At 40.0% G+C, this 23,221-nt stretch overlaps 2 protein-coding genes and 1 long non-coding RNA gene across 4 annotated transcripts in view; 1 reads left to right on the top strand and 2 right to left on the bottom strand.

Moving 5' to 3' along the window:
* The window catches only part of LOC124429498 (nuclear hormone receptor FTZ-F1), a 36,357-nt gene extending 15,544 nt beyond the window's left edge, over window positions 1–20,813 (top strand). The window contains 6 exon segments of the mRNA XM_046974852.1: window positions 8,410–9,075; window positions 15,146–15,903; window positions 16,928–17,186; window positions 17,387–17,487; window positions 17,605–17,652; window positions 17,654–20,813. Coding sequence (XP_046830808.1) covers window positions 8,410–9,075; window positions 15,146–15,903; window positions 16,928–17,186; window positions 17,387–17,487; window positions 17,605–17,652; window positions 17,654–17,788 — 1,967 coding nt within the window. The 3' untranslated portion in view covers window positions 17,789–20,813.
* LOC124429505 lies at window positions 843–7,665 on the bottom strand. Its single transcript, XR_006943470.1, has 2 exons — window positions 6,100–7,665; window positions 843–5,993 (listed from the first exon to the last, which is right to left on the bottom strand). It is a non-coding gene; the product is annotated as an uncharacterized LOC124429505 (long non-coding RNA).
* On the bottom strand, window positions 19,118–23,091 carry LOC124429503 (glycine cleavage system H protein). 2 transcript variants are annotated; one of them, XM_046974859.1, is made up of 4 exons: window positions 22,398–23,091; window positions 21,982–22,125; window positions 21,664–21,912; window positions 19,118–19,486 (listed from the first exon to the last, which is right to left on the bottom strand). In XM_046974859.1, exons 1-3 carry the CDS (start codon window positions 22,537–22,539, stop codon window positions 21,668–21,670), a joined length of 531 nt encoding a protein of 176 aa, XP_046830815.1. In that variant the 5' UTR covers window positions 22,540–23,091; the 3' UTR covers window positions 19,118–19,486; window positions 21,664–21,667. The 2 variants fall into 2 exon arrangements, with proteins under 2 accessions (XP_046830815.1, XP_046830814.1); XM_046974858.1 differs by lacking the exon at window positions 19,118–19,486 and having other exon boundaries at window positions 20,778–21,912.
* Window positions 23,092–23,221: the final 130 nt, after the last annotated feature.

Consider the following 23,221-nt stretch of genomic DNA (forward strand, 5'->3'; position numbering starts at 1 on the left):
CGTAATCGCTTAACGTAACGGGCGTAACTAGTACCATTGCTAATGAAAGCTGCCGGTGGAAAGTAAAAGCGGATGAGCCACTTTCCGCGCGTGACGTGTCAGGCCCCACAACCGGCTTCTCAAAGTGAAAGAGAAAGAAAGATATACTACACGTGCCTTCTGTGTTCCTTTGCGAAAAACAACAAAGAGAAAGACTTTCACTGTCGAATCGCTTGAACCAAATAGTAACAACAGTAACAGTAGCACATATATATATATATATATATATATATATATATATATATATATATATATATATATATACATACCCACGCGATTAAGATTCTCTGAGAAAACTCAAGAATAAATCCATCGTATGTGACGGAGCACAGTCTTTCTTTCTTTCTCTCTCTCTCTCTTTCTTTCTCTCTCTCTATCTATCTATCTGTCTATCTATCTTTCTCTTTTTCTCTTTTTTACAACGAGTAATACGGTCTCTCGTTTCGTCCAACTCCACCGGAATTATTTCTCTCGGAAATTACCGCTCATTACGAGTACTGACAATCATTATCATTGGCCTTACCTTTCGAAGACTCACGTAGCTGATTCTCTTTTCAACCTTGGGTTTCATCCCGTCGAACATGATACCAACGAGCTTACTTTTCTTTCGACCTTGTGTCTTAAGGACTATTCCGTTCTGGAAGCGACGATAAAGATACAGAAAATTAATGAAACCGATCAGACGAGATAATAAATTTCTTCTTTCTTATACGTATAATAATATTATACTTTATCATCATAGGTTATATTTATTTATTTTCAAATAAGTGGATGTTTTATCTACCTCGACCCAGATGCATTTTTTATTTTTTTTACTTATTTTTTTTTTGTTTATTTTTGTTTTTGTTTTTGTTTTTTTGTTTTTTTTTTGTTTTTTTTGCAAAGTAGAAAGACTTTTCTCAGGAGAAGTCCAACTGCCCCTTCTATTTTATCCTCCCTTCCTTCGTCCTTATCATATCCAAATATACTTAATGTATACGATTTTTATTAACCGTAAAAGAGAAACTTACAGAATCCATTGTGTTTAATCTATAAAACTAAAGGAGCTTATTCTGAAATAGAACTACCTAGACAAATTGGAACCCATTATTTAGGGGCATACCTTTGTGTATTCACAATATTTACGCTGATCTTTATTTATGAGAACCATCCATATCAAGTTTAACAACTTCTTTATTCTAATACGTTCTATTCATTTTTCAGTAGAAAATTTATCTTTCCCCTATTCCATCATCTTAATTATCATTCAAAAACGTAAGATCTTTACGTAAATGTAAGTAAAATTCTAACAATTTTCTCGCTTTCTAAACACATTTCTTACTTTATCCTTATACCATTTCTTCTTCTTTCTTCTCCTTTTTTTTTCCTTTTTTTTTCCTTTTTTTTCCTTTTTTTTCCCTTTTTTTTTCCTTTTTTTTCCTTTTTTTTCCTTTTTTTTCCTTTTTTTTCTTCCTTTCAAATATCTCCGAACGATCGGCTCGACTATGGAGAACCTATATAGTATAGATGCATAGTATAGATGCATTATCGCTTACTCGACTGCAGCATCGTCCAACACAACATTATAATACTCTTTTCTATACTTTAATACAGCATCCACATCTCGAGACTAATCTCTCTCTCTCTCTCTCTCTCTCTCCTTTCTTACAATCGTATATAGGGATATCATCATCATCGCCGTCGTCGTCGTCGTCGTCGTCGTCGTCATCGTTGTAGGTAACATACACATGCATAATAAGATACATGCATAACACACGACGTATGGCGACGAGTGGAATATGTAACGTAGAGATACACACACATCGATGAAACTCGCGATGTGGGTATCTGTGTCAAGGACGCGCGAACTGACCTGTAAAACGGCACTTTACGTTTTCTGGATGGTACCGTCCTACATGTTTCTCTCTTCTCTGATTCTCTCTCTCTCTCTCTCTCTCTCTTTCTCTCTTTTTCTCTCTCTCTCTCTCTCTCTTTCTGATGGCTCTCCTCTTCTCATCGCTCCTCTCTTTTCCTACAGTTTTATTTAAAAGTCAGTTATATTTTTACCTGTGACGTATGCCACGTTTCGAAAACTCAATAGGCGCCTGAGTACGTCGTTTTATAATCGAGACACATACATATATTTTCTACATTAACATTCGTTTTTTCTTCTCCTATTTCTCTCTATGTAAAAAACGATTCTTACTTTAAATTTGTAACGAATTCGCGAAAGACCTGATCGTAATTCTGAGGATCAATCGCTTGCCAAGGAAAATAGCTTATCTTGGTAAAATCGTCCAAGTCCTACTGAACGAAAATTGCAGGACAAATAGCATGCTTGATATCGATCATCGTTTTAGAAGATGTAAATGTCGAAAATTCAAACGCGATCGTTGAAATGGATAAAGGACAGATTAAATCGTTCGTCTATGTAAGATGAAGTAAGAAATATAATTTGAAAGACTTTATGTATACAAATATAACATATACGTTGAAACGAAAATATATTTATTTATATATATGTATATATATATATATATATATATATATATATATCACAACAGAGTACGTGTAAAATCGTACAATGAGTTAGATTTTACTTTTAGTTTCGAAAATGGGATTACGGAGTGGGGTAGGCCTTGGCACACTTCACACAGCGAGACGCGCTGTTGGAAGAGAGAAAGAGGGGGTGGGGTGAGCAACGAAGACTACGGGGTGGGAGGAGAGTAAGGGGGTATGGAGCGAGCACGCTTTTGTGTTGAATATTACAAGTTATAGATATCGCACCTGTACCAGTTGCGTTTAAAAAGAAAAAGAAAATATCCTCGATGATAGCACCGCTTTAATAGAATTTTTGCGAATTTCTTTCTAAGTAATGGGAGAAATAATGGGATGAAGGAAATCGTTCTTCTTATGCTTATGTCCCGGGTAACAGATGAAAAACGATATACATGTATTTTCAGTTGGAAGGATTACGATAGATAATACTAATCGACCTAGAAATAGAGTAATTCTGATAATGTTCGCATAATTTCTGTCCATACGGGCAAGAACTGTTCGTGGTTTTACGAACTCATTTTACTGTCGTATAACATCGGACATATATATATATATCGTTATCGCGAGTTTATGCTAGCGTATCATCGTTGTCGTTGTATCGGCCAGTAGCGCGGAATACCGGCGTATATCGCGTATATGATGTTAAAAAATAACTGGCCAAAGTATGCCGAACAACTAAGGACTTTGTGTGTTGATGTTTTCCAATCGATATTTGTCATCCTTCTTAGAGAGACCATCGAAGTGAGAATTTTTTCGAATAATCGTCGTCGCATACGTGAGATAGATAGATAGATAGATGGATAGAGAGATAGAGAAAGAAAGGGGGTGGAGGGAGAGGGAGATAGAGATAAGAAGATAGATTCTTCGCGTATTCTCGATCGATTCGAGTCGTTCTTTTCTGAAACAGCGATACAACACGACAACGACGACGAAGAGCCTTCGATGCTTTGCGTTTCTGGGTCATGGCTTTCACTTTCTTTCGTTCCTTCTTCCGTCGTCCCTTTCGTACGTTCCGATCGTATTCCTTTCGTTTTCGTCTCGAGACCCCTCCCCCACTTTGGCTCGCTCACAATCAGTAGGCAGCGCCGCCGCCAGTCCGCCATTTTTTTTCGCCGATGCTTTTTACCTGCGGTAAATATCATCGTATAGCCACGGTCAAAATAAAATCCAGTCCAGGTATTTCGTATTCGTGTTTGCCCGAACAAAGAACTTTATATACAGGTATAATCTCATCGCGGTTTCTCATCTCTCCTTCCTTTCAATCGATCCTTCGATTGATCGATCGATCGATCGATCGATCCATCCATCTATTAGAGATCGTCCCTATGTAAAAAGCTCCAAAAAAAAAAAAAAAAGAAAAAAGAAAAGGAGAAAAAATCTCTATATCTATCTTTATCTTCGATAAACTCGAGGCTCCTCTTTGCGTTTGAAAATGATTCTAGCAAGCATTCGGACACGCAAAGACGATGACGACACGCACTTGCGCGTGCATTCATGGTTGACAAGTATGTGTGCATTACGTGCAGCATTATGCGACATGTGAGGAACGACGATCTAGGGATATAAAGAGAGAGAGAGAGAGAGAAAGGAGTAGAAAAATTGTTAGAATCGTAAGAAACGTCTTTGAAGGGGTGAATAAAAGAAAAAGAAGGGTGAAGAAAGAGGACCCATGGCAGCACTAATTGTAAGGAGCGAGAAACGCGTATCCAGAGAAAGAGAGAGAGAGAGAGAGAGAGAGAGAGAGAGAGAGAGAGAGAGAGAAATAGCGACGCAACGACTTGGTGTGCGACGGATGCGATGGTGGGCGGCGGTGACGGCGTGCGTGTGCCTCCGGCATGTACGTGAGCGAGAGCGCCGCAGAGAGGGAATATAGTGCGGTGAGGGTCTGAGGGGAGGGAATAGAGGTGGTTGGAGGAATGAGGAGGAGGAGGAGGAGGAGGAGGAGAGAAGAAACGAGAGGGAGCGAGTCGCGGCTGCGTCATGTTCTCAGCGAACTGGGTCAGTGGGTCTCCCCACCTCTTTTGCCTCGTACATCTACCAAGTATACGCACACACTGAGAGCCACTGCCTCTGTCGGGGAGTGCCAACGGCGTTACTGTTGACCCAGCCACGGCCCGTTGTCTCGCAACCTACCACGCGCTTGCTCCGAGCCCGTTTACACACTCGTCCCTTGCTTCTCTACATGCTTTGCTTTTGCTTTTCTCATTCCTTACTATATATCTTTATGCTTACTTCTTGCTTGATCTTTTTCTCTCTTTCTTCTTTTTTCTTTCTTTTTATTTTTTCTTCTTTTTTTTTTTTTTTTTTTTTATCTTGCACACTTTCTTTCGTACCACGTTACCTCGAGGCTTCTATGAAAAATGATGTCGATGTTAGTCCCGCATTTTAAGTTTTTAATACGCGAAGGATATGTCAAGAAAGTAAATTGACGAAAGAGCTTCTTAAATAAATTATCGGGCAATGTGCGTGCGTGCGTACGTGCGTGCGTTTGTTGGAACGTGTCGGAAGATATCGAGTAGTGAAAGAAGATAGAGGAAAAAAGACGCGAAGGGCGCAGAGCGAAAAGGGGCAAGAGCGAAACCGGTAGGTCGGCGAGTGGACAATTCTTTTGCTGCCGACATAGACCTGGTTCCGTAAGTAGGTCATCCCCTCTTAAGGAACGGCAGAGCGCGGTGGCGGCGACGGTCCTCCCCCTTCGATCGCGGCAGTACCGTCCCTCCGTCGTCTCGCCCTCCCTCGTTTCCTCCCACCACTGGCAGCATCAGCAGCAGCACCGGGCCAGTATGTACTGAGGCACCTCCATTCCGACACGGCGGCGGCGGCGACGGCGACGGCGATTGAGTGGTGGTGGTGGTTGTCGTCGTGGTGGTGGGTCCCGGTGGAGGTGGAGGTGGCGGGCACCTGGCCGCGCGCGCGGTGGCATGCGCTGCTGCTGCTGAATCACTTTCACTTATGCCGTGCGCTGTGTTGGATATACGACGCGACGTGCCTCCCCTTCTCTCCTTCTCGCCATTACTCCCTCCTCCTTCACCTCCCACCGTCGATTCTCTCTCTCTCTCTCTTTCTCTCTCTTTCTGTTCTCTCTGTCTCCGTCTATTCAGCTCGATGCATTCTCCGTCTCGCTCGCTCGTGTTCGCTCACCGTGCCGCTCGTCGGTAAAGGGACACGCGCGCGTTCTCTTCTCTGTACCTACCGAAACGCCAAAGGAGTCTGACATACACATAGTGCGCGACCCGTTACTACTGTAGAGTCATCCGTCCATTCCATTGCGCGCGCGCGCGTACCTAGTGTGTGCTGTTGTTTTTCCTAATATCTTCGATAGGTACTACTCCTCTTCTTTCCTTCGTATCTCCTGCGTCCTCCTGGTGTCACGCCAAACGTTTCATTCGAGGAGGCTCCTTTCCTTTTATCGGTGGCTACGAAAGAGACAGAGTGTAAGAGAGAGAAAGAGAGAAGAAGAGGAAAAGAAAGAGGGAGAGAAATAAAGAGAGAGAGAGAGAGAGAGAGAGAGAAAGACATTACGAGCGCGATAATCGTGTCCGCTCCTTGTCGCGTTGGCCAACGATATACGTGACGCGTATACCGGCACTGTGCGGTGCGGTGGTGCGGCCCGGCGCTCTCCCCGCGCTGAGGCGTTCTCTCTCTTTCTCTCTCTCTCTCTCTCTCTTTCTTTCTCTCTCTCTCTCTCTCTCTCTCTCTCTCTCTTTCTCTCTCTTTCTCTCTCTCTCTCTCTGTCTGTCTGTCTGTCTGTCTGTCTGTCTGTCTGTCTGTCTTTCTTTCTCGACTCTACTCGTGGCTCTCTTCTACCTACTCTACCTCCGTTCGTCGACGGTAGGGCGGCGGCAACGGTAGAAGAGGGGGCGCGGGCCCTTCGGGAAAGCAACGAGGCGAGAAGACAACTCTAGTCGCACGCAGATAGCCGAGCTGTCAAGTCGTGCGCGTGCGGTACACGACTCCTTCCTTCCCTCTTTTTCGCCTACCGCGCCTTTTCTACACTCTTACATATACGCCTCTTCTCTCTTGTATCGTTTTAACGTCGCGCAAAAATATTATTCTTCCGAAACGAGTGCCGTAAAGTACTATTTTTTAAATATTATTACTATTATCACTTGTAGAACTGTTAGTACTATTATTACTATTAGTACACAATCATCATTACTATCACGTTTCCGCTAAAGTGGGAGCTTTTACTCTCGTTCTCTCTCTCTCTCTCTCTCTCTCTCTCTCTCTCTCTCTCTCTCACTCTCTCACTCACTCTCTTTTAACGCACACGTGCGCGCGATACCGCCACCTCCCTTTCTTACCTATTCTTTCGGTACGCGCGCGTCTCTCGCACGAGATAACCATTGGATTGCAGTGAGAAGACGGAGAAAGAAAAGAAATATTTAGAGATAGAAAGAGAGAAATAAACCGTAAAAGTAAAAAAGAGCGAGAAAGAAACGAGCAAAAGATAAAGAAAGAAATATTAAAACGGCAATATCCCGGTGGTGCTACGTGCTGCTGGTGGGTAGCGGTGGTGGTGGTGGTTTGTTTTTGGTGTACCGTTCCTCAAGTTGGAGAGCCTTTATAGTGAGTTAGTGCTCTGGTGCTCCCTTTCGTTGTGCTGCTACACGCTACCTGGTGTAATCTAAAGCCGTCAAGATTTTAACTCGTGGTTCTTATATCGTGCCACAATCTCGGCGATGTTTCGGACGTAGCTCGGCCTCTATCGGAACGGAATTCACGATGCCCGATGATTTTTTGAGTGAAGCTGTGCCGCGCAAAAAAAACGTGACTCGGTGATTGATAATACCATCCGTACGTTCGTCATCATACGCTTTAGAAAGAAAAAAGGAAAAAAAAAGAAAGAGAGAAATAAAAAAAGCTGGGTGTATTTTTCCTTCGATCTACAACCCTGTTGTCGTTGCCGTCGTTATCAATCCCCCTCGACCCTGTTTAAAGGGCCACGAGAGCGACACGTTTTTTCGACCATCGTCGTCGTCCACCACCCCTTAATTTTGACCGTTTTCCGTAAAGATCACGGTCGCCTCGTATACCTTACTATATGCGCCGCTACGCGAAAACGTTCTTCCGTGCGGTCCTTGCGCAAGGGTGATATGTTATTGGAGATGGAGCAACATTCGGGTTTGATGTCCCTGAATATGTCACCGTTCCATCTAAGTCCTCAGGGCAGTCCTCAAAGTGCGGCGAGCGCTGGCCAACCGCAACAGCAGCAGCAACAACAGCAGCAACCCCAGCCGCAGGCTCAATATAGTTCTTCGCCGTATGGAAATTGCGCCCAGAGCCCGTCATCCGCTATGTGTCACCACCACCAACAACATCAGCAGCAACAGCAACAGCAGCAACAGCAGGCGCAGTCCCATTCTCAATCGCAATCGCAACAATTACAATCGAGCCACAATCAAGCGCAATCTCAAGGTGGTGGCATCTCGGGTTTCGAATCGGCCTTCTTCTATGCGACCGCCCTCGAGGAGAGGTGTCCGATGTGCGGCGACAAGATGTCGGGCTATCAGTATGGTCTTCTCACTTGCGAATCCTGCAAAGGTTTTTTTAAACGCAATAATTCACCGTGCAGTAGCAAGAAGGTTTACACCTGTCTGTTCTCGCCGACAGGGGGTGGAGGAGGAGGAGGAGGAGGAGGAGGAGGAGGAGGAGGCGGTGGTGGTGGGAACGGGAACGGGAGTGGCGGTAGCGGGGGTGGCGCGATCGGGGTCGGGGTCGGGGTCGGTAACGGTGGCGGTAGTGGCGGTGGCGGTGGCGGCACGTCGTCCGCCCTTGAGAGCGGGCCTTGCGGCAACAAGAAGGTATACACGTGTCTATTCTCGCCAACAGGGGCTGGAAGTAGCAACGGAGCTGGACCTGGCGGCAACAGCAATACCAATGGCAGCAATAACAGTAACGCTAACAACAACAACAACAACAACAGCAGCAGCAACAACAGCAACAACAACAGCAACAACAACAGCAACGTGCCGAGTGGCGGCAACTCGTCTGTCCTCGAAGGTAGTGCCGGTGGAGGAGCCGGTGGAGGAGCCGGTGGAGGTTACAGCACCAGTACCGCCAGTTCTGCTGGCAATGCCGGCGGAGGCAACGGTCCTGGTAGTACCGGACCCGGTCCTACCGCTAGCAACGCGACAACTGGAACCTCAGCAACTAGCGGCAATGTTGCTGTACACACCGGTACTCTTTGTCATCCTAGCTTGGGCCAGGTCGGGGTTGGTATCGTGACTGGCTCGCTACCCTGTCCCTCCGATTTCCCTGACACCAAGGACATCGTTATCGAGGAACTCTGCCCGGTCTGTGGCGATAAGGTCTCAGGATATCACTATGGATTACTCACCTGTGAATCTTGCAAGGGTTTCTTCAAGCGCACCGTCCAAAACAAGAAAGTCTATACGTGCGTCGCCGAAAGATCCTGTCACATCGACAAGACGCAGAGGAAGCGGTGTCCCTACTGTCGCTTCCAAAAGTGTATCGAGGTCGGCATGAAGCTTGAGGGTGAGTTTCGATTTTAGGCCGTTCTTCTATTTCATCCGAGAGAAAGTTCGTTCCTTTTTCTTCTTTAATCAACGCGCTTTTACTTCTTTCTTCGCGATGTCAATTCCTTTTCATTTTCCTTCTCTATATTTGCGTTGGATTTTAGTTGGATTTTAGTTGAGTTTCAACGAACTTTCTCTTTTCTTAAATCTTGCTTACTTCGTTCGCGTTGCACATAAATATGAGGGCGTCTAGATTAGGGTCGGATTTATGCGCGATCGGCTAACTTCGTCGTGATGCTGTAATGAAATAAATGTAACGTCATATATATTACGAAAATGCGGAGGAAAAAAAGAACGTAGCAAATGTGGGTGGTTGGTAGTAGTTTCGAATGATGGCGCGAAAAGCGTTGCACAATTATAACAGATAAAAGTACGCTCTGCTGGGATCAGAAAAATGTCATTCTTTTCTTCTCTTATTTTTTCTCTTTTCTTTTCTCTTTTTTTTTTTTTTCTTTTTTTTTCTTTTTTTAATGCAAGCGCGATATATGCGGATGTCTAAATGATCTTTCCGTTAAAACTTTGACAAATGACTATTTCCAACTTATTCATTTTAGAGATCATTATTTTGCATCAAATGTTACAATGTACGAAGTACTGTAGTGGTATTTTCTAGCTTTCTAGTCTCCTCCCGCTCCCTTACCCAATACGGCGCCGAGTCAAAGAACATTTTCGCGGGAACGCGCGCGTGGTTGGCAACTCGTCTACTCTCGGTTATTTTCGGTTCTTCTCGAGAAACTTCGATCATTTTCGTATCCATTCGTATCCACACTTACACACACACACACACACACACGAGACACCATGCAAACCCGCTCGCGTTCGAACTTAACCTTATTACAGGCAATAAATGTGGACAACGAAGTCTCTTTTTTTGCTATCAACGCTCTGTTTTCTCTTCCAAAAGCAATCGTAGAATAACTGTTCTCACTTTCATTTGGTATTTCCACATCGTGATCGCGAGGCATGAGTTATTTCAACGAATAATAAACCATACATCGACTTGCAGGATAAATCCTTCTTTATTGTTCCATGTGTTTTTTCCAAAAATGTTCCATTTGGTATCTTTGTAGTCAGTCGGTATCAAATTGTTGTTCGTCGAACGGAGGAAGCTCTTTTAATTGATCAATGATTTACGAAAATCGACGCTAATCTGGTGTGCCGCGAAGTTCGTTCGCGAAAATGTAATCTGGCTCGTGCGGCCGATATAATTGAAATATAACTAGGTCTAGGCCCCGAAGGCCCAGCGATTAAGCGAATCTCGAAAGAGTTGCTGTCGTAATTGCCGCCTTTGCACGCCGTTTTCCACGGCGCGTTCTTACCAGTGGAAACGCGGCATTGCCTAACGCGGAAAGTTTCCAGAATGCTTGCGAGCGTTTACGAAAGGAAGCAGTTTCTTATTTTTCTAGGCTAGTCAGAATTACGAAGAAAATTTAATTTAGGTCGACCGTAACGGTGTGCGTAACATTTTATTTCAATAATACGAATAACGACGACGCACGCACGTGTGCTCGCCTCACTGCCCATCGTATAGGAAATGAATCTTTAATATCTTTCCACAAGAGCGAGCTTGTAAAATTAGAGTATCTTTGATAAAAACTAGTGAATCGTTCACGTAACTCGTCCTTTACTCCGATTTTTCTTTCATTCTTCTTTCTTTCTTCCTTTATTTCGTCTGAAAGCTTTAAGTATCGTTTTATCGTTTAGACAAATAACAAATATTGGTAGGACACGATAACGCACCGACAATTTATCGATCTTAACGATTTCTTAAACTCACATATCGACGGTTTTCTAAATAAATCGACGATAATCATTGTTATCTTAAGTAGAATGTCGGCAGTGTTCGTTACAATCCGGTTTGCTTGTTCTCTTTGCGCGTATGTAAATTTTAATCTAAAGAGGATCTTCCTTTAAAGCAATTATCCGTAGGTATGCGAGAATCCTGACATAATTTAACTTTCATCGAAGTGGTTCGTTGACTAAACGCTCATTCGTTTTCCATTTTCTTCCTTCCTCTTTACTCGAACGCCCATATTGTAGAAATATCATGGATACGGCTAAAATGCTTGTCTCTCATCGGCCAAGGTCTGCCATCTATAACACCACGCGTATGAGCTTTTATCGGTTTCATTTTTGTTACTACCAATACACCGATGGAATAATGACTGCGTTTAAACGATAATTTTAAATTGTATGAATAAGTAAAGCAACTTTACGTCAGCGAATAATTAAAAGGTTAGAATAATTGTTCTATTATTCGAATACTTGCTTACAATAAAAGAAAAAAAGAACAAAAATATCTTTGTTTGCTTTAGAAATTTATACTGATTATCGATTTTCATTTTAAAAAGCAATCGATATCCCCAAAATAAATCTTCAACTTTTAACCCTAATTTCATCTTCCGTTGGTAGCACTCAATGAATCCTTTAATGAACGTGCGTTACCCCTTAAAAAGTAAAGTTAGTCCCTTTACTCCTTACTTCAAGTAGTAAAGCATTTACGAGTCACAAGGAACAGCAGCACCAACAGCAGCAATAGCAACGGCAACAACAGCACCAGTGCATGAACAGCGCTACGTACGTACGACTTTAGTCCAAGCCCAAGAGATACTTGCGCAAGTGTCGTCTGGAAATTCGAGGTAAAGACATTTCGTTCCAGCGTTATGCCTACGGGCTAAAGTCTTTCATCGTTCCCCCTTGTTCTTACTTTCTATTGGATGAACAAATTATAATTTCACCGATACACATACACGCGGAAAATTCTTAGGGAGAAGTTCAAAACTTATCGTTAAGAAGATTAACGTATCTCGATCGTATAGGAAACAAAAATGTCATCCTAGCTAATATTTTTTAAGGGATCAGAAGATATGGCCATTCAGAAAGATGGTGTACATTCTTAAGATGAATTCGTTACTATTATCAGCAATTCTTTACAATCCATCTTCTTAGAGGAGTTCAAAGAGAAAACGAGAAAGAGAGAGAGAGAGAGAGAGAGAGAGAGAGAGAGAGGGACAAACAAACATCTCGCATCTGTTTGCCACGTGGCCAGATTTCGAGTTTATTGGGATCTTTTAAAGTAGTATTCAATCATAAGAAGGGAAACAATGAAGGCACAATGGAAGCACGGAATATTGTGAGGACGCGTGCAAACGGCTGCTGACGAGTCTCCATTTAGGGACTCACGAATTTCATAATTGTCGTGTCGTGTTGAAAGACGGTGCTATACCTGCTCACTTACTGCCAGTGTGTTGCCTTCCTCTGCCTGCTCGCCTGCCAGCCAGTCTGCCAGCCAGCCAGCCAGCCAACTTGCTTGCTTGCTTGCTTGTTTGCTTGCTTGCTTGCTTGCTTGCTTGCTTGCTTGCTTGCTTGCTTGCTTGCTTGCTTGCTTGCTTGCCTGTTCAACTCCTACCTTCTCGTTGAGTTCCGGAGAGGTGAGGGAGAAAGGTTGAGGCGGCGCGCAGCGCAGAGATTGTGTAATCTCTCGTTGAGTGAAGCCTCACCGTCTTCTTTACATCGAGCCTTTTATTTCTTTCGGGCTCTCTTTCTCGGCTCCTCGCCCGTGCACACCCGAATTTGCATCACTTACACCTACTTATGTCGGTGTCCGCGCTTTCTATCGTTTGATCGGCCCTCATTGATCACGTGACACGAGTAATTTTCTTCATTGGCCATTTGCCATTTAGATGACCAATCGTGGAAATTCTCCTTTTGGTTTCTCATTTTTTCTTCCCTTCCAAACTGGAAGAATTATTCAATATTTTTGTCAGATTAAGAATTATTCCCCTCGGTATTCTCTCTGCTTTTCGAATTTCACGAACAGTTCGCCACTTCCATCCATTTCTTTTTTTCTTTCTTTTTCTTTTTCTTCTTTTTTTATTTATTACGTCTTTCGCAACGTATTCGATGATTTCACTCTAACGGTCGTGTTCTCATAGGAAAAGAGCCCTCGTGTGATTGGCTGGGCCATGGCCAACGATTCTCACGTGACCGCCTCTTAATTTCTATGGGGAAGACTTAAAGTCTTTGAATCCGTAGATCCGTAGAGTAGATCTCCCTTTCCCTTTCGTCTATCCATCTATCTACTTATTTATCTATCTTCCTTTTTCTTCCCTTTAAGGTTTCGACGAGTGTATTTGCTCTTTCATTCTTGAATAATCTAGAGCTTTTCTTTCACAAGCTCTTTAAATCGCACCCAAAGTGGAAATCTGGGTACTAAACAGCTGTTCATTTCGAACGAGCATTTATCGCGGGAGATGAAAAGAAGCGCGAGATCTGCTACGGACTGATAATCAAACTTTTCCGGTAGACGTACACTCCCATGAATTGCGTAATATTTCCGTGTGCAGAATCGCAAAGAATCGTATGTGTGTCCCGACTAAAACGAGCTGATCTCTCGTGTTCGTGTAAAATAAAAATAAAAAAAAATAAAATAAAATAAAATAATAATAAAAAAAAAAAAAAAAAAAGAAAAGAAAAAAGAAATAGATGCCCTGGAAACACGAAGATAATTGTCATCGTAATCGTATCGAATTCATGAATCACAAGCGAACGGTATATTTCGCGAATTTGCCTTTCATTTCTTTTTTCTTCTTTTCTCTTTTTTCGTTTTCCTTCTTCTTCTTTTTTTTCTTTTTTTTTCTTTTTTTTTTCTTTTTTTGTATGCACAGTTGGCAAATGACACATATCAAGATGATAATTCAAATTCGTATATATTCCTGGTTACCGATAATAAAATCGCTTTTCGAAGGTCTCCATTAAAAAGAAATAAGGAAAAAAAATCAATAGGAACTGGATATCGTGTTGCGCGCAAGCCAATTGAAGATAGAGAAGGGAGAGGAAAATAAAGGAATAGAATTAGATAAAGACAAATGCAATTATTAGAATTATTATTACTTATTCGTTGTATAGACCGTACCTTATCGAGTTCGCGATGAGTAATAATATTATTTCGAAACTACAATTAAACTCGAAAGTATAACGATCTAAAAAAAGAAAAAAGAAAAGAAAAGAAACGCGTATGGAAAAAGAAAAAGGAAAAAAAAAAAAAAAGAAATAAACGAAAACAAAAAAGATACTTCTTCAATGGCGCATATTAACCGAATAAAATTAGACGCAGAATCCTGTATAATTTTTGATTCGATCGTACATACGTATTATATATACCATACTATGGTATATGCGATAGACCATAGGTGCATCGAAAAGTAGATGTGTGAAGTAAGTGAAAAGGAGGGAAGAAATGAATGAGGAGGGAGAGAGGGAGGGAGGGAGATGTCAAGTTTAGACGCGAACCTTGACGCTGGGCCATGCCTTTGGTCTGGTATGCGTAACGCGACGAACGCGGAGGGCTTCGGAAAGGAGAGAAGTGAGAGTGAGTGAGCGAACGAGTGAGCGGGCAAGTGAGTGAGAGTGAGAAAGGCAGAAAGGAAGAAAGAAAGAAAGAAAGAAAGAAAGAAAGAATGAAAGAAAGAAAGAAAGAAAGAAAGAAAGAAAGAAAGAGTGAAAGAGTAGAGGAGTGCGTGCGGTCTCCGTTGGCGGTGTCGCGACGACGGTGTCGATCGCGGGTCCGGGGGCTGAGAGCACGAAGCTATGGGTGACGCTGAGGTAAGGAGGGCCGAGGGAAGTGGGCAAGAGGGCGGGGAAAGAAGAAGGAGCACAGAGGCGCAGAGCAACAGAGAAGTGGACGGCGGCGACGGCGGGTTAGCGGCGCGATTCAACCTCCTTTCACTTTCGAGGAGCGCGCGAATACGTCGATCGCGCCTGTGTATTTCTATATGTTAAAATGTGTGTGTGTGTGTGTGTGTGTGTGTGAGTGTGTAAGCGTGCGTTCGCGACGACGACATAGAGCAAAGCAAACGCGTCGTACGAAAATAGGCAACACTGCCGGTTTCGCCGCGTGTTCGCCCTACAAAACGCGAGTCGCGTTTAAAGAGAGGAGATGGAGGAGAAGGCTGCGACGGGGTCAGAGGTCGGCAAAGCTGTAATCCGTTTCTAAATCGTTTTCTTTTTTGCTTTTATCAATGTTCCAGCTGTGCGGGAGGACCGCATGAGAGGCGGTAGAAACAAATTTGGGCCGATGTATAAGAGAGACCGAGCGCGGAAACTACAAATGATGAGACAACGGCAGCTGGCACTGCAAACGATATGCGGTAGTCTCGGCGATCCATCAAACTATACTTCCACCGTAACACCTTTCCTGCACATCAAGCAGGAGATTCAAATACCTCAGGTCTCGAGTCTAACGTCCTCGCCGGATTCGAGTCCGTCTCCGGCGGCGGCTGCGGTGGCCGCTGCCGCTGGTGGCCTCCTCACCACGCAATCCGCCGGCGGTGGTGCCGGAGGCGGCGGCGGTGGTGGCGGAGGAGGAGGCGGCGGAGGAGGAGCTGGGCAGCATCAACTGATCGCCCCTTCCTCTCAGCAAAACCTCGCCGCCGGTAATCACCTGCACAACCTCAACCCTGGCCTCGATAGCAAGCTATGGCCCGCTAATTCGACCACCCCCAGTCCGAAGGCCTTCAACTTTGGCGAACAGTCGGCACAACCCCACGGACCGCCGCCGGCCTCCGCGCCTTCTACCGCGCCCTTGAAAACTAGTCCGCTGATAAGAGACTTCGTGCAGACGGTCGACGACCGCGAGTGGCAAGCGTCCCTCTTTGGGCTCTTGCAGAACCAAACGTACAATCAGTGTGAAGTGGACTTATTCGAACTAATGTGCAAAGTGCTCGACCAGAATCTTTTCTCGCAGGTCGACTGGGCCAGGAACTCTGTATTCTTCAAGGATCTCAAGGTGAGTTAGCTTAGCTCTCTTCCTCCTCGTAACGCTAACCTCCTTATATCCCCACTCCCTTCTCCTCCTCCTCCTTTCCTTTCCCTTTTTCTCTCTACACCTATTTACAATACATTTTGCCAGCCGATCTTTCCCATTTTTTCAATACTTTTCGAACGTTCGTACGACTACGAGAGAGTCTCTTCGAGGAAAAACCGGCGGTCCGTTCTTACCGATAAATAACTCGTCGTTGCTGGCCCGCTCGACTCTACGAGTGGCGGGGATGTGAGGTAACCAACGGCATTGCACAATCACTGAATGATTTCAAGCATCGCCTCATATCTAGGTCATAACGAGATACGTTTCTGGGTTATGGCGGTTGCCCCAAAGCAGCAGACCCATGTTAATTATATAGGATTGCGTATTACGTCGTCATCGAGATCCCAATATGCACCTATTTTTCATACCGATTTCGCTTTCCATTTTTTTCCATTTTTTTTTGTTTTTCAATTCTATCGATACTCCTCTTCTTCTTTCACTCGCAGCATGAGATTCGATAAACTCCTCGGCCACGTAATATTATTCGTTTTCTTTCCCTTTCTCTCTCTCTCTCTCTCTCCCATGAAAAGAAGCGACATATTCATTTGTTCGCGATTACCACCATTCAGTATGTATAATATCGTTGTTACTGACACTCTACGTAAGCAGACTTATATCGAGTGCCACTCAAATTTCATAACACATGTCCACTTTTATATTTCGATTATTTCGAGATTTTTGTTGAAATTTTTTCTTGCACGGTTCTTTTTTCTTTTTTACAAACTAAACGTGATGGTTTTCTTCTTTTCCCCTTTTTCTTTTTTTTTAATCAAATCCACAATCTACAACTTACGATCATATTATACGATCATATAATGTGTCGATGTTTATTCATTCAATTTATTTGTATTCATTAAACGTATTTCGTGATCATTATCATTATTTATACTGTATTCTTTACATTCGTTAAAGATCAATGTAAAAAGGAAAAAAATGATTTTAATAGGTCGACGACCAAATGAAATTACTGCAGCACTCCTGGTCGGACATGTTGGTGCTTGATCATCTACATCAAAGGTTGCACAATAATCTACCCGATGAGACCACGCTTCACAATGGCCAAAAGTTTGATCTTCTGTGCCTAGGCCTACTCGGAGTTCCTTCCTTGGCAGATCTTTTCAACGATTTGTCCTCCAAACTTCAGGAGCTCAAATTTGACCTGTCTGATTACATTTGCATGAAATTCCTGATGTTGCTTAATCACGGTAAGATTTTAATCTCGCCTATCCTTTGTTCTTCTTTTTCTTCTTCTATCTTCTATTATATACTTGCAATAATTAGAGAGAAGAGAGGGAAAACAATAAAAGAATCGATTCTTATAAAGTCTGTTAGGACATACGAAATTATTTATAAAATTATTAACAAAGAAACGGATTGATTGGTCGATTATCTTTGATATATACAGATGTTCGCGGTCTGGTTAACAAAAAACACGTACAGGAAGGTCACGAACAAGTTCAGCAGGCACTTTTGGATTACACATTAACTTGTTATCCGTCTATACCGGTAGGTTTTATTACAATTTCATTTTGCAAAATTTTTACTTACTAGCCGCTCCCGTAAGATATACTCTCTCTCCATGGTCCACATATATTCTCACATTATTTCTCTCTTTATATATAGGACAAGTTTAATAAGCTGTTAGCAGTATTACCAGAAATCCATGTGGTAGCGAGTAGGGGAGAAGACCATCTTTACCAGAAGCACTGTAATGGCGGTGCTCCAACTCAAACGCTTCTTATGGAGATGCTTCACGCCAAGAGGAAATGAGACGATAGATTCGTGTGCCGACTCTACCGTAAAATAATAATCCATTGGTATGTACTATATTTTAAATACATTGGTAGAGTCCTCGAAATGTCAGACAGAGTGGACCTCAAAGTACCTATTATGAGCTAACTCGGCTTAGGTATCGGACCAAGTTAGATAGCCGTGGTTCATAAAATACCTATGCAAACAAATCAAGTATAGACGTACATACTTTACATATATACATAGTATATGTATTATAAAATGTATCTAAATATATAAACATAATGACATATATTTTCTATATTTGATGTTGAAGTTTTAGAGATGTATCCGTGGAAAAAATTACCCCTGTTGGTGATACAAGCGCAGGGAAACAGTAAGCAAGATGCCTTGAAAACAGTACAAAGGGTGGTTAACAAAATATTGGTCAAAGGGCAGGCAACTTTGTCAAAATAAGCAAAGCTATTTTTCTAATACTAGATGCGATTATTTTTAAGCATACCACTGAAGCCTTGCTCACACTCGAACGAAATATTCTAATAGTAACAAAAATCAGATCTCTCAGTTGATCGTGCTTCTGCAAGAAATTCAATTATAGGAATATTTGAGTGATAGTCAAATCACGTATATGATTCTATGTATTCACGCGGATAATGTACACGAGCCGAGAGAAAGAGAGAGAGAGAGAGAGAGAGAGAGAGGAGTGCAGGTGGATTTGTGCGTGTGTGTGCGTGCGCGTATGTGTGTGTGCGCGTGTGTGTATGTGTGTAAGAGAGAGAGAGAGAAAGAGAGAAAGAAAGAGAGAGTGCTTATGCGCTCATTAAAAGCACGGTTATATCTGGACATCGTTAAAACTTCCTACAAAAATCTGCATTTTTCACACTTGCACATAGCAGGGCTACTGTACTGTAAATACTAGTTAACACATTCCAATTATGTTGTAAAGTATAAGTCATGTTAAATATGTAATTATAATATTTTGTGTATAGTTTAATGAAATAAATATATTTCTGTTGCTTACTGAGAAAAATCATTAGCTACTTAATATCTTCACATTAATTTTATAAGTTTTAGTCGTGTATCTCTCTTTATTATTTTTCAAACAGGTGGAGGAAGAGAATAACAACAGAATGAGATATTTTATTATTGTATGTTATAACGTAATAAAGAATTTGTTTAAAAAATAAGAAAATTATTGGAGCAAGGTTTATGTGGTCCTACATTGATTAGCGATTACTACAGACTATGGGCGCACACGTAACCGCGTGCATACATATATAATAGAAATATAAAATGCATGCACATACGCATGTGTGCGTGTGCAAGTACGAGTACGTGAAAATTAAAACAAAAAGAAAAAAAAAAGGAAAAATAAATAAATAAATAAGTATATAAATATATATATTGATATTGATTTAATATATAAAATAAAAACACAGACACAAACACACATCCATATTCTCTTATCACAGTTGTTGAATAGATAAATATTTAACCTAATATTAAGATAAAGATCGAAGGTAGTAATTTTTCATTAAGATTATATTATTCTTTAGTTAATAGTAAGAAATTTTTCAGTGCTGTGAAGGTTGTCTTTTGACGCCTGTGGTACCCAAGCCGTCGAATGATATGCGTGCTAAATTTCAAGTTCGGATGTGGCATTGTGAACAACAATTATCCTTGCTCGTAATTAGCTAGCTATCGATAGGATTGCCTCCTGAAACTCCCCTTTGATCACGTATCAAACAAGTACCTGGGAAATAAAAACTATTTTAATACTTCCAATTTTCCAACGACGATCGCAATACGTGTAGCTAAGAATAAATAATTCCTTAACGTTGAATGAATCTTTGATGTGACCTTAGATTAAGGGTCGTACGTTGCATTAAAAAAAATAAAAAGAAAAAAAAAAAAAAAAAGAAAAAAAAAGAGGAGTAACAGGCGGCCGAAATAATTTTCTGGGTATCCAAAAAGGTTATTAGGTACTCGTGATTTCTACGAGTAAAGATGATCTATGTTCACAGCTGCGTTTGGCTTTAAATCAATATACAAGTATGCTAATGTGTTCTCAAATTTTCCAATCCGTCTGGTTCAAAATGTACGATCTGATCAGATACAATCGAAAGATTATCGTTTTCTTCTTCACATACACATACACACGCACGCACACACACACACACACACACACACACACACACTTATATATGTATATTTCTTCTTCGATCCCTTGGAAAGCACAGTTTTATTTCACTCAAACAGGAATGTCTACCTCTTTTCATAACTGTATTAAGTTTTTATACTTTTACATTTTTAGTAACCGCATACCTCAGTACACACACTTTGACAGCAATCCATACACAATAAGTTGGATGTTGTTTTTCATAGAACGGTACTTTTAGTTGCATTAATTCATACGTGCATAAGCATACCATAATGTAAAAAGTTCCATTGAGAAATATTGTATTTGTCGTAATGTCCATGTCGCTTTAGTTATAAATATACATGTTACTAATTAAATTATACTTGCGATCTGTATATTGTACCAAAATAGAAATCTAGTAAATAATGTCAAAGGTTAATTATACACGCATGGCCCCACGTTGCTGTTTGGGTAAGGCAAGTTAAAAACGTGTGTCATATTTATGTTATAACAATTACATTTACTTTCGGAAATTGTGCTGATCACATCGATATGATAAATATCACGATATAATTTGAACTATCGCAAATACCATTCATTTTAAATATTTAGTTCTTAATTGACCGTTCTTTATCCACGTCCAAGAATAAAAAATAATCGTTTCATTCATTATTTTACATCATTTTAAATAACGATTATTATCGAATAACAGCGTTAGAAATTCTACTCAATATACCTCTGATGCAAAATGTTAACTAGACAAAATGATATATAATTTAATGTAAATGTGATTCCTTCATCGCGCGAATATATATCACGAAAAATTTATTTTAACACGAAAGGGAAACTCATACGTTGTTAACACTGCCATTAGAAGCTGGCAATTGTAAATTATGTAGAAAAATTCAATGATTGTAAATATATCTTTATTATTAACAAATTATTTTTTCTTTTCAGAATCTCTATATAATATGTCATATTATTATTCATTGCATTCATCAAACACCCATCATGCATGACAATATGATTCCTTATATTCTTAATTTCAACAAATACAAATAAATATTCTCCCAAACAAAAAACATATAACGAAAGAAATAACATATATGAAGTTAGGTCAAAGAATATTTCACAATATTCATACTTTCAGAATATTTCATAATATCAATTATGTATGCTACAAATTTTAATTGTCATTTATAATTTACAATTCATAAAATATAGACTTCGTCGTGTTTACTCCTTTCACACTAAATATTATATTGTCATGATATGAAAATAAAAATGCATGGTAATACAATGCAGTTTACATTGTAAAAACATTATTTTTGATATGCAATCCTATGTAAAAAGAAATCGTCGCTATAATTGTCGATCAAGAATTACAGATAAATGATATTAAATCGAAAGTTCATAATTGGAAAAAAAAAGAAAAAAGAAAGAGAAAAAAACGAGAAATGAAATCTGCTATTTGATAATATATTAACTGATTATACAAATTGACTTCATTTTCTGTGATTCGCTTAGATTTTGTCTAAAGATCACACATTTATAAAAACAACTAATTATTTTTGATATTCATCTATGTCTACATCATTTGTGTCCATTGTATTTTTATGCTTCAAAATGAATAAATAAAAACAATATCTGCTTTGTATGAAATAGATTGTGTTTGTGAAATGGTTTTATAATATATATTAAATTATATATATATATATATATATATATATATATATATATATATATATATATATAATTTAATTAGTTTATGAGAAAAATAATATAAAAACCGTTTTAAGGATTTTCACTTTCATGGGAGCCAGACTTCAAAAATAATTCATAAGCTTTTTCATTCATAAGAGCCTTGATTTCCTCAGGATGGCTTAGTTGTACTTTATACAACCATCCATCATTATAACAAGATGAATTAATCAATCCTGGTTTATTTTCCAATGCATCATTTTTTTCTATTATTGTTCCACTAACAGGATTTATTAATACGGATGCAGCTTTTACGGATTCCAATGCACCACATTCCTCTGAGAATAATGATATTCATTAGAAATATAAAATAACTTTAACATATAAAATTCATGAAAATATCAAACCATCTTTTTTAAAGGTAGATCCAACGTCTGGAAGTTGAGCATATACTACGTCACCTAGTGCATCTTGTGCATGATCAGATATACCAACTGTTCCTACATTATTATCTACTTTGATCCATTCATGTGTATCCGTATACCATCTTTCTAGATAGGTTAAAAAGGAAGAAGAAAATCTTTATGTGAGTACAAGTAAATGATAGAATCTTTAATGAATATACTTATAATTATATATAATAGAAGTAATTAGAGATAAATAATTCGTAAAATTGATAGTATAAAAGTCTATCATTATCATTTCGAGATATTGTTTCGTAATGTTTTACAAACTAAACAATATTTTTATATACCATTCTATCAACAAAATCGTGCGTTCTCTTGTTTTAAATTTTCTACTAATATTTTTCATTTGAACTTACCCGTTCTTAATCGTTGAGTTGTAGTTATATTACGTGAAGTAGATTGAAACGAAGTTGATATAGGAATTGTGAATAATTGAGTCTTATGTGAAGTCACTTTTTCAAAAGAATGCTTAATTATTCTTGTAAACAATCTTGCCATTTCTCTCTCTCTCTCTCTCTCTCACTCTCTATCTCGTTTACTCTTTTAATATCAAAAAACTTTCGGTCGACTTAACCTTACTTTGCTTCGTGTCGTCTGCTTGATACTGCCAAAGCACTCCGAATGACGTCGTGTTAGTCCGTGAAATACGAATGAAATGGCGTGTTCGAGCAAACACAAGAATATTTCTTAACCGTTTCTGGTGTCATCAAGAACTGTTATCTTTACGAAGATTAATGGAAACTTTATGCGATGTTTCAATAATTAGACATAATACATAAAATACACTACAATCCTACTGTTTGTTCATTGTTTCTTCTTGAAAGAATTATTCATATATTTGTTTGTTTATTTATTTATGTCAATAAATATTTCAACTAAATTAAAAACCTTTGAATCTGATATTTTTTTCTCTCCAAGTTTTCCGATAGCTAACAAATACGAATGTTACAAGGAAAAGTATTCTTTTTATAATATATAATCTTTTTTCTTATACTTCTTTTCATTAAGGCAAGATATTTCTAATAGAATTACGAAATAACGAAATAACGAGTTATCATGAGCCAAAGAATATGTTACAATCACGTGAGGTTAAAAGGACAAGAGAAATATTTTATAAAGATAACTTTAGATCTCTTTTTATCAAAATTGGATGATATCATGACGACCTCGTGAGTTCAAT

This window comes from Vespa crabro, chromosome 15, assembly GCF_910589235.1.
Source record: "Vespa crabro chromosome 15, iyVesCrab1.2, whole genome shotgun sequence".
NCBI classification, from domain to species: domain Eukaryota; kingdom Metazoa; phylum Arthropoda; class Insecta; order Hymenoptera; family Vespidae; genus Vespa; species Vespa crabro.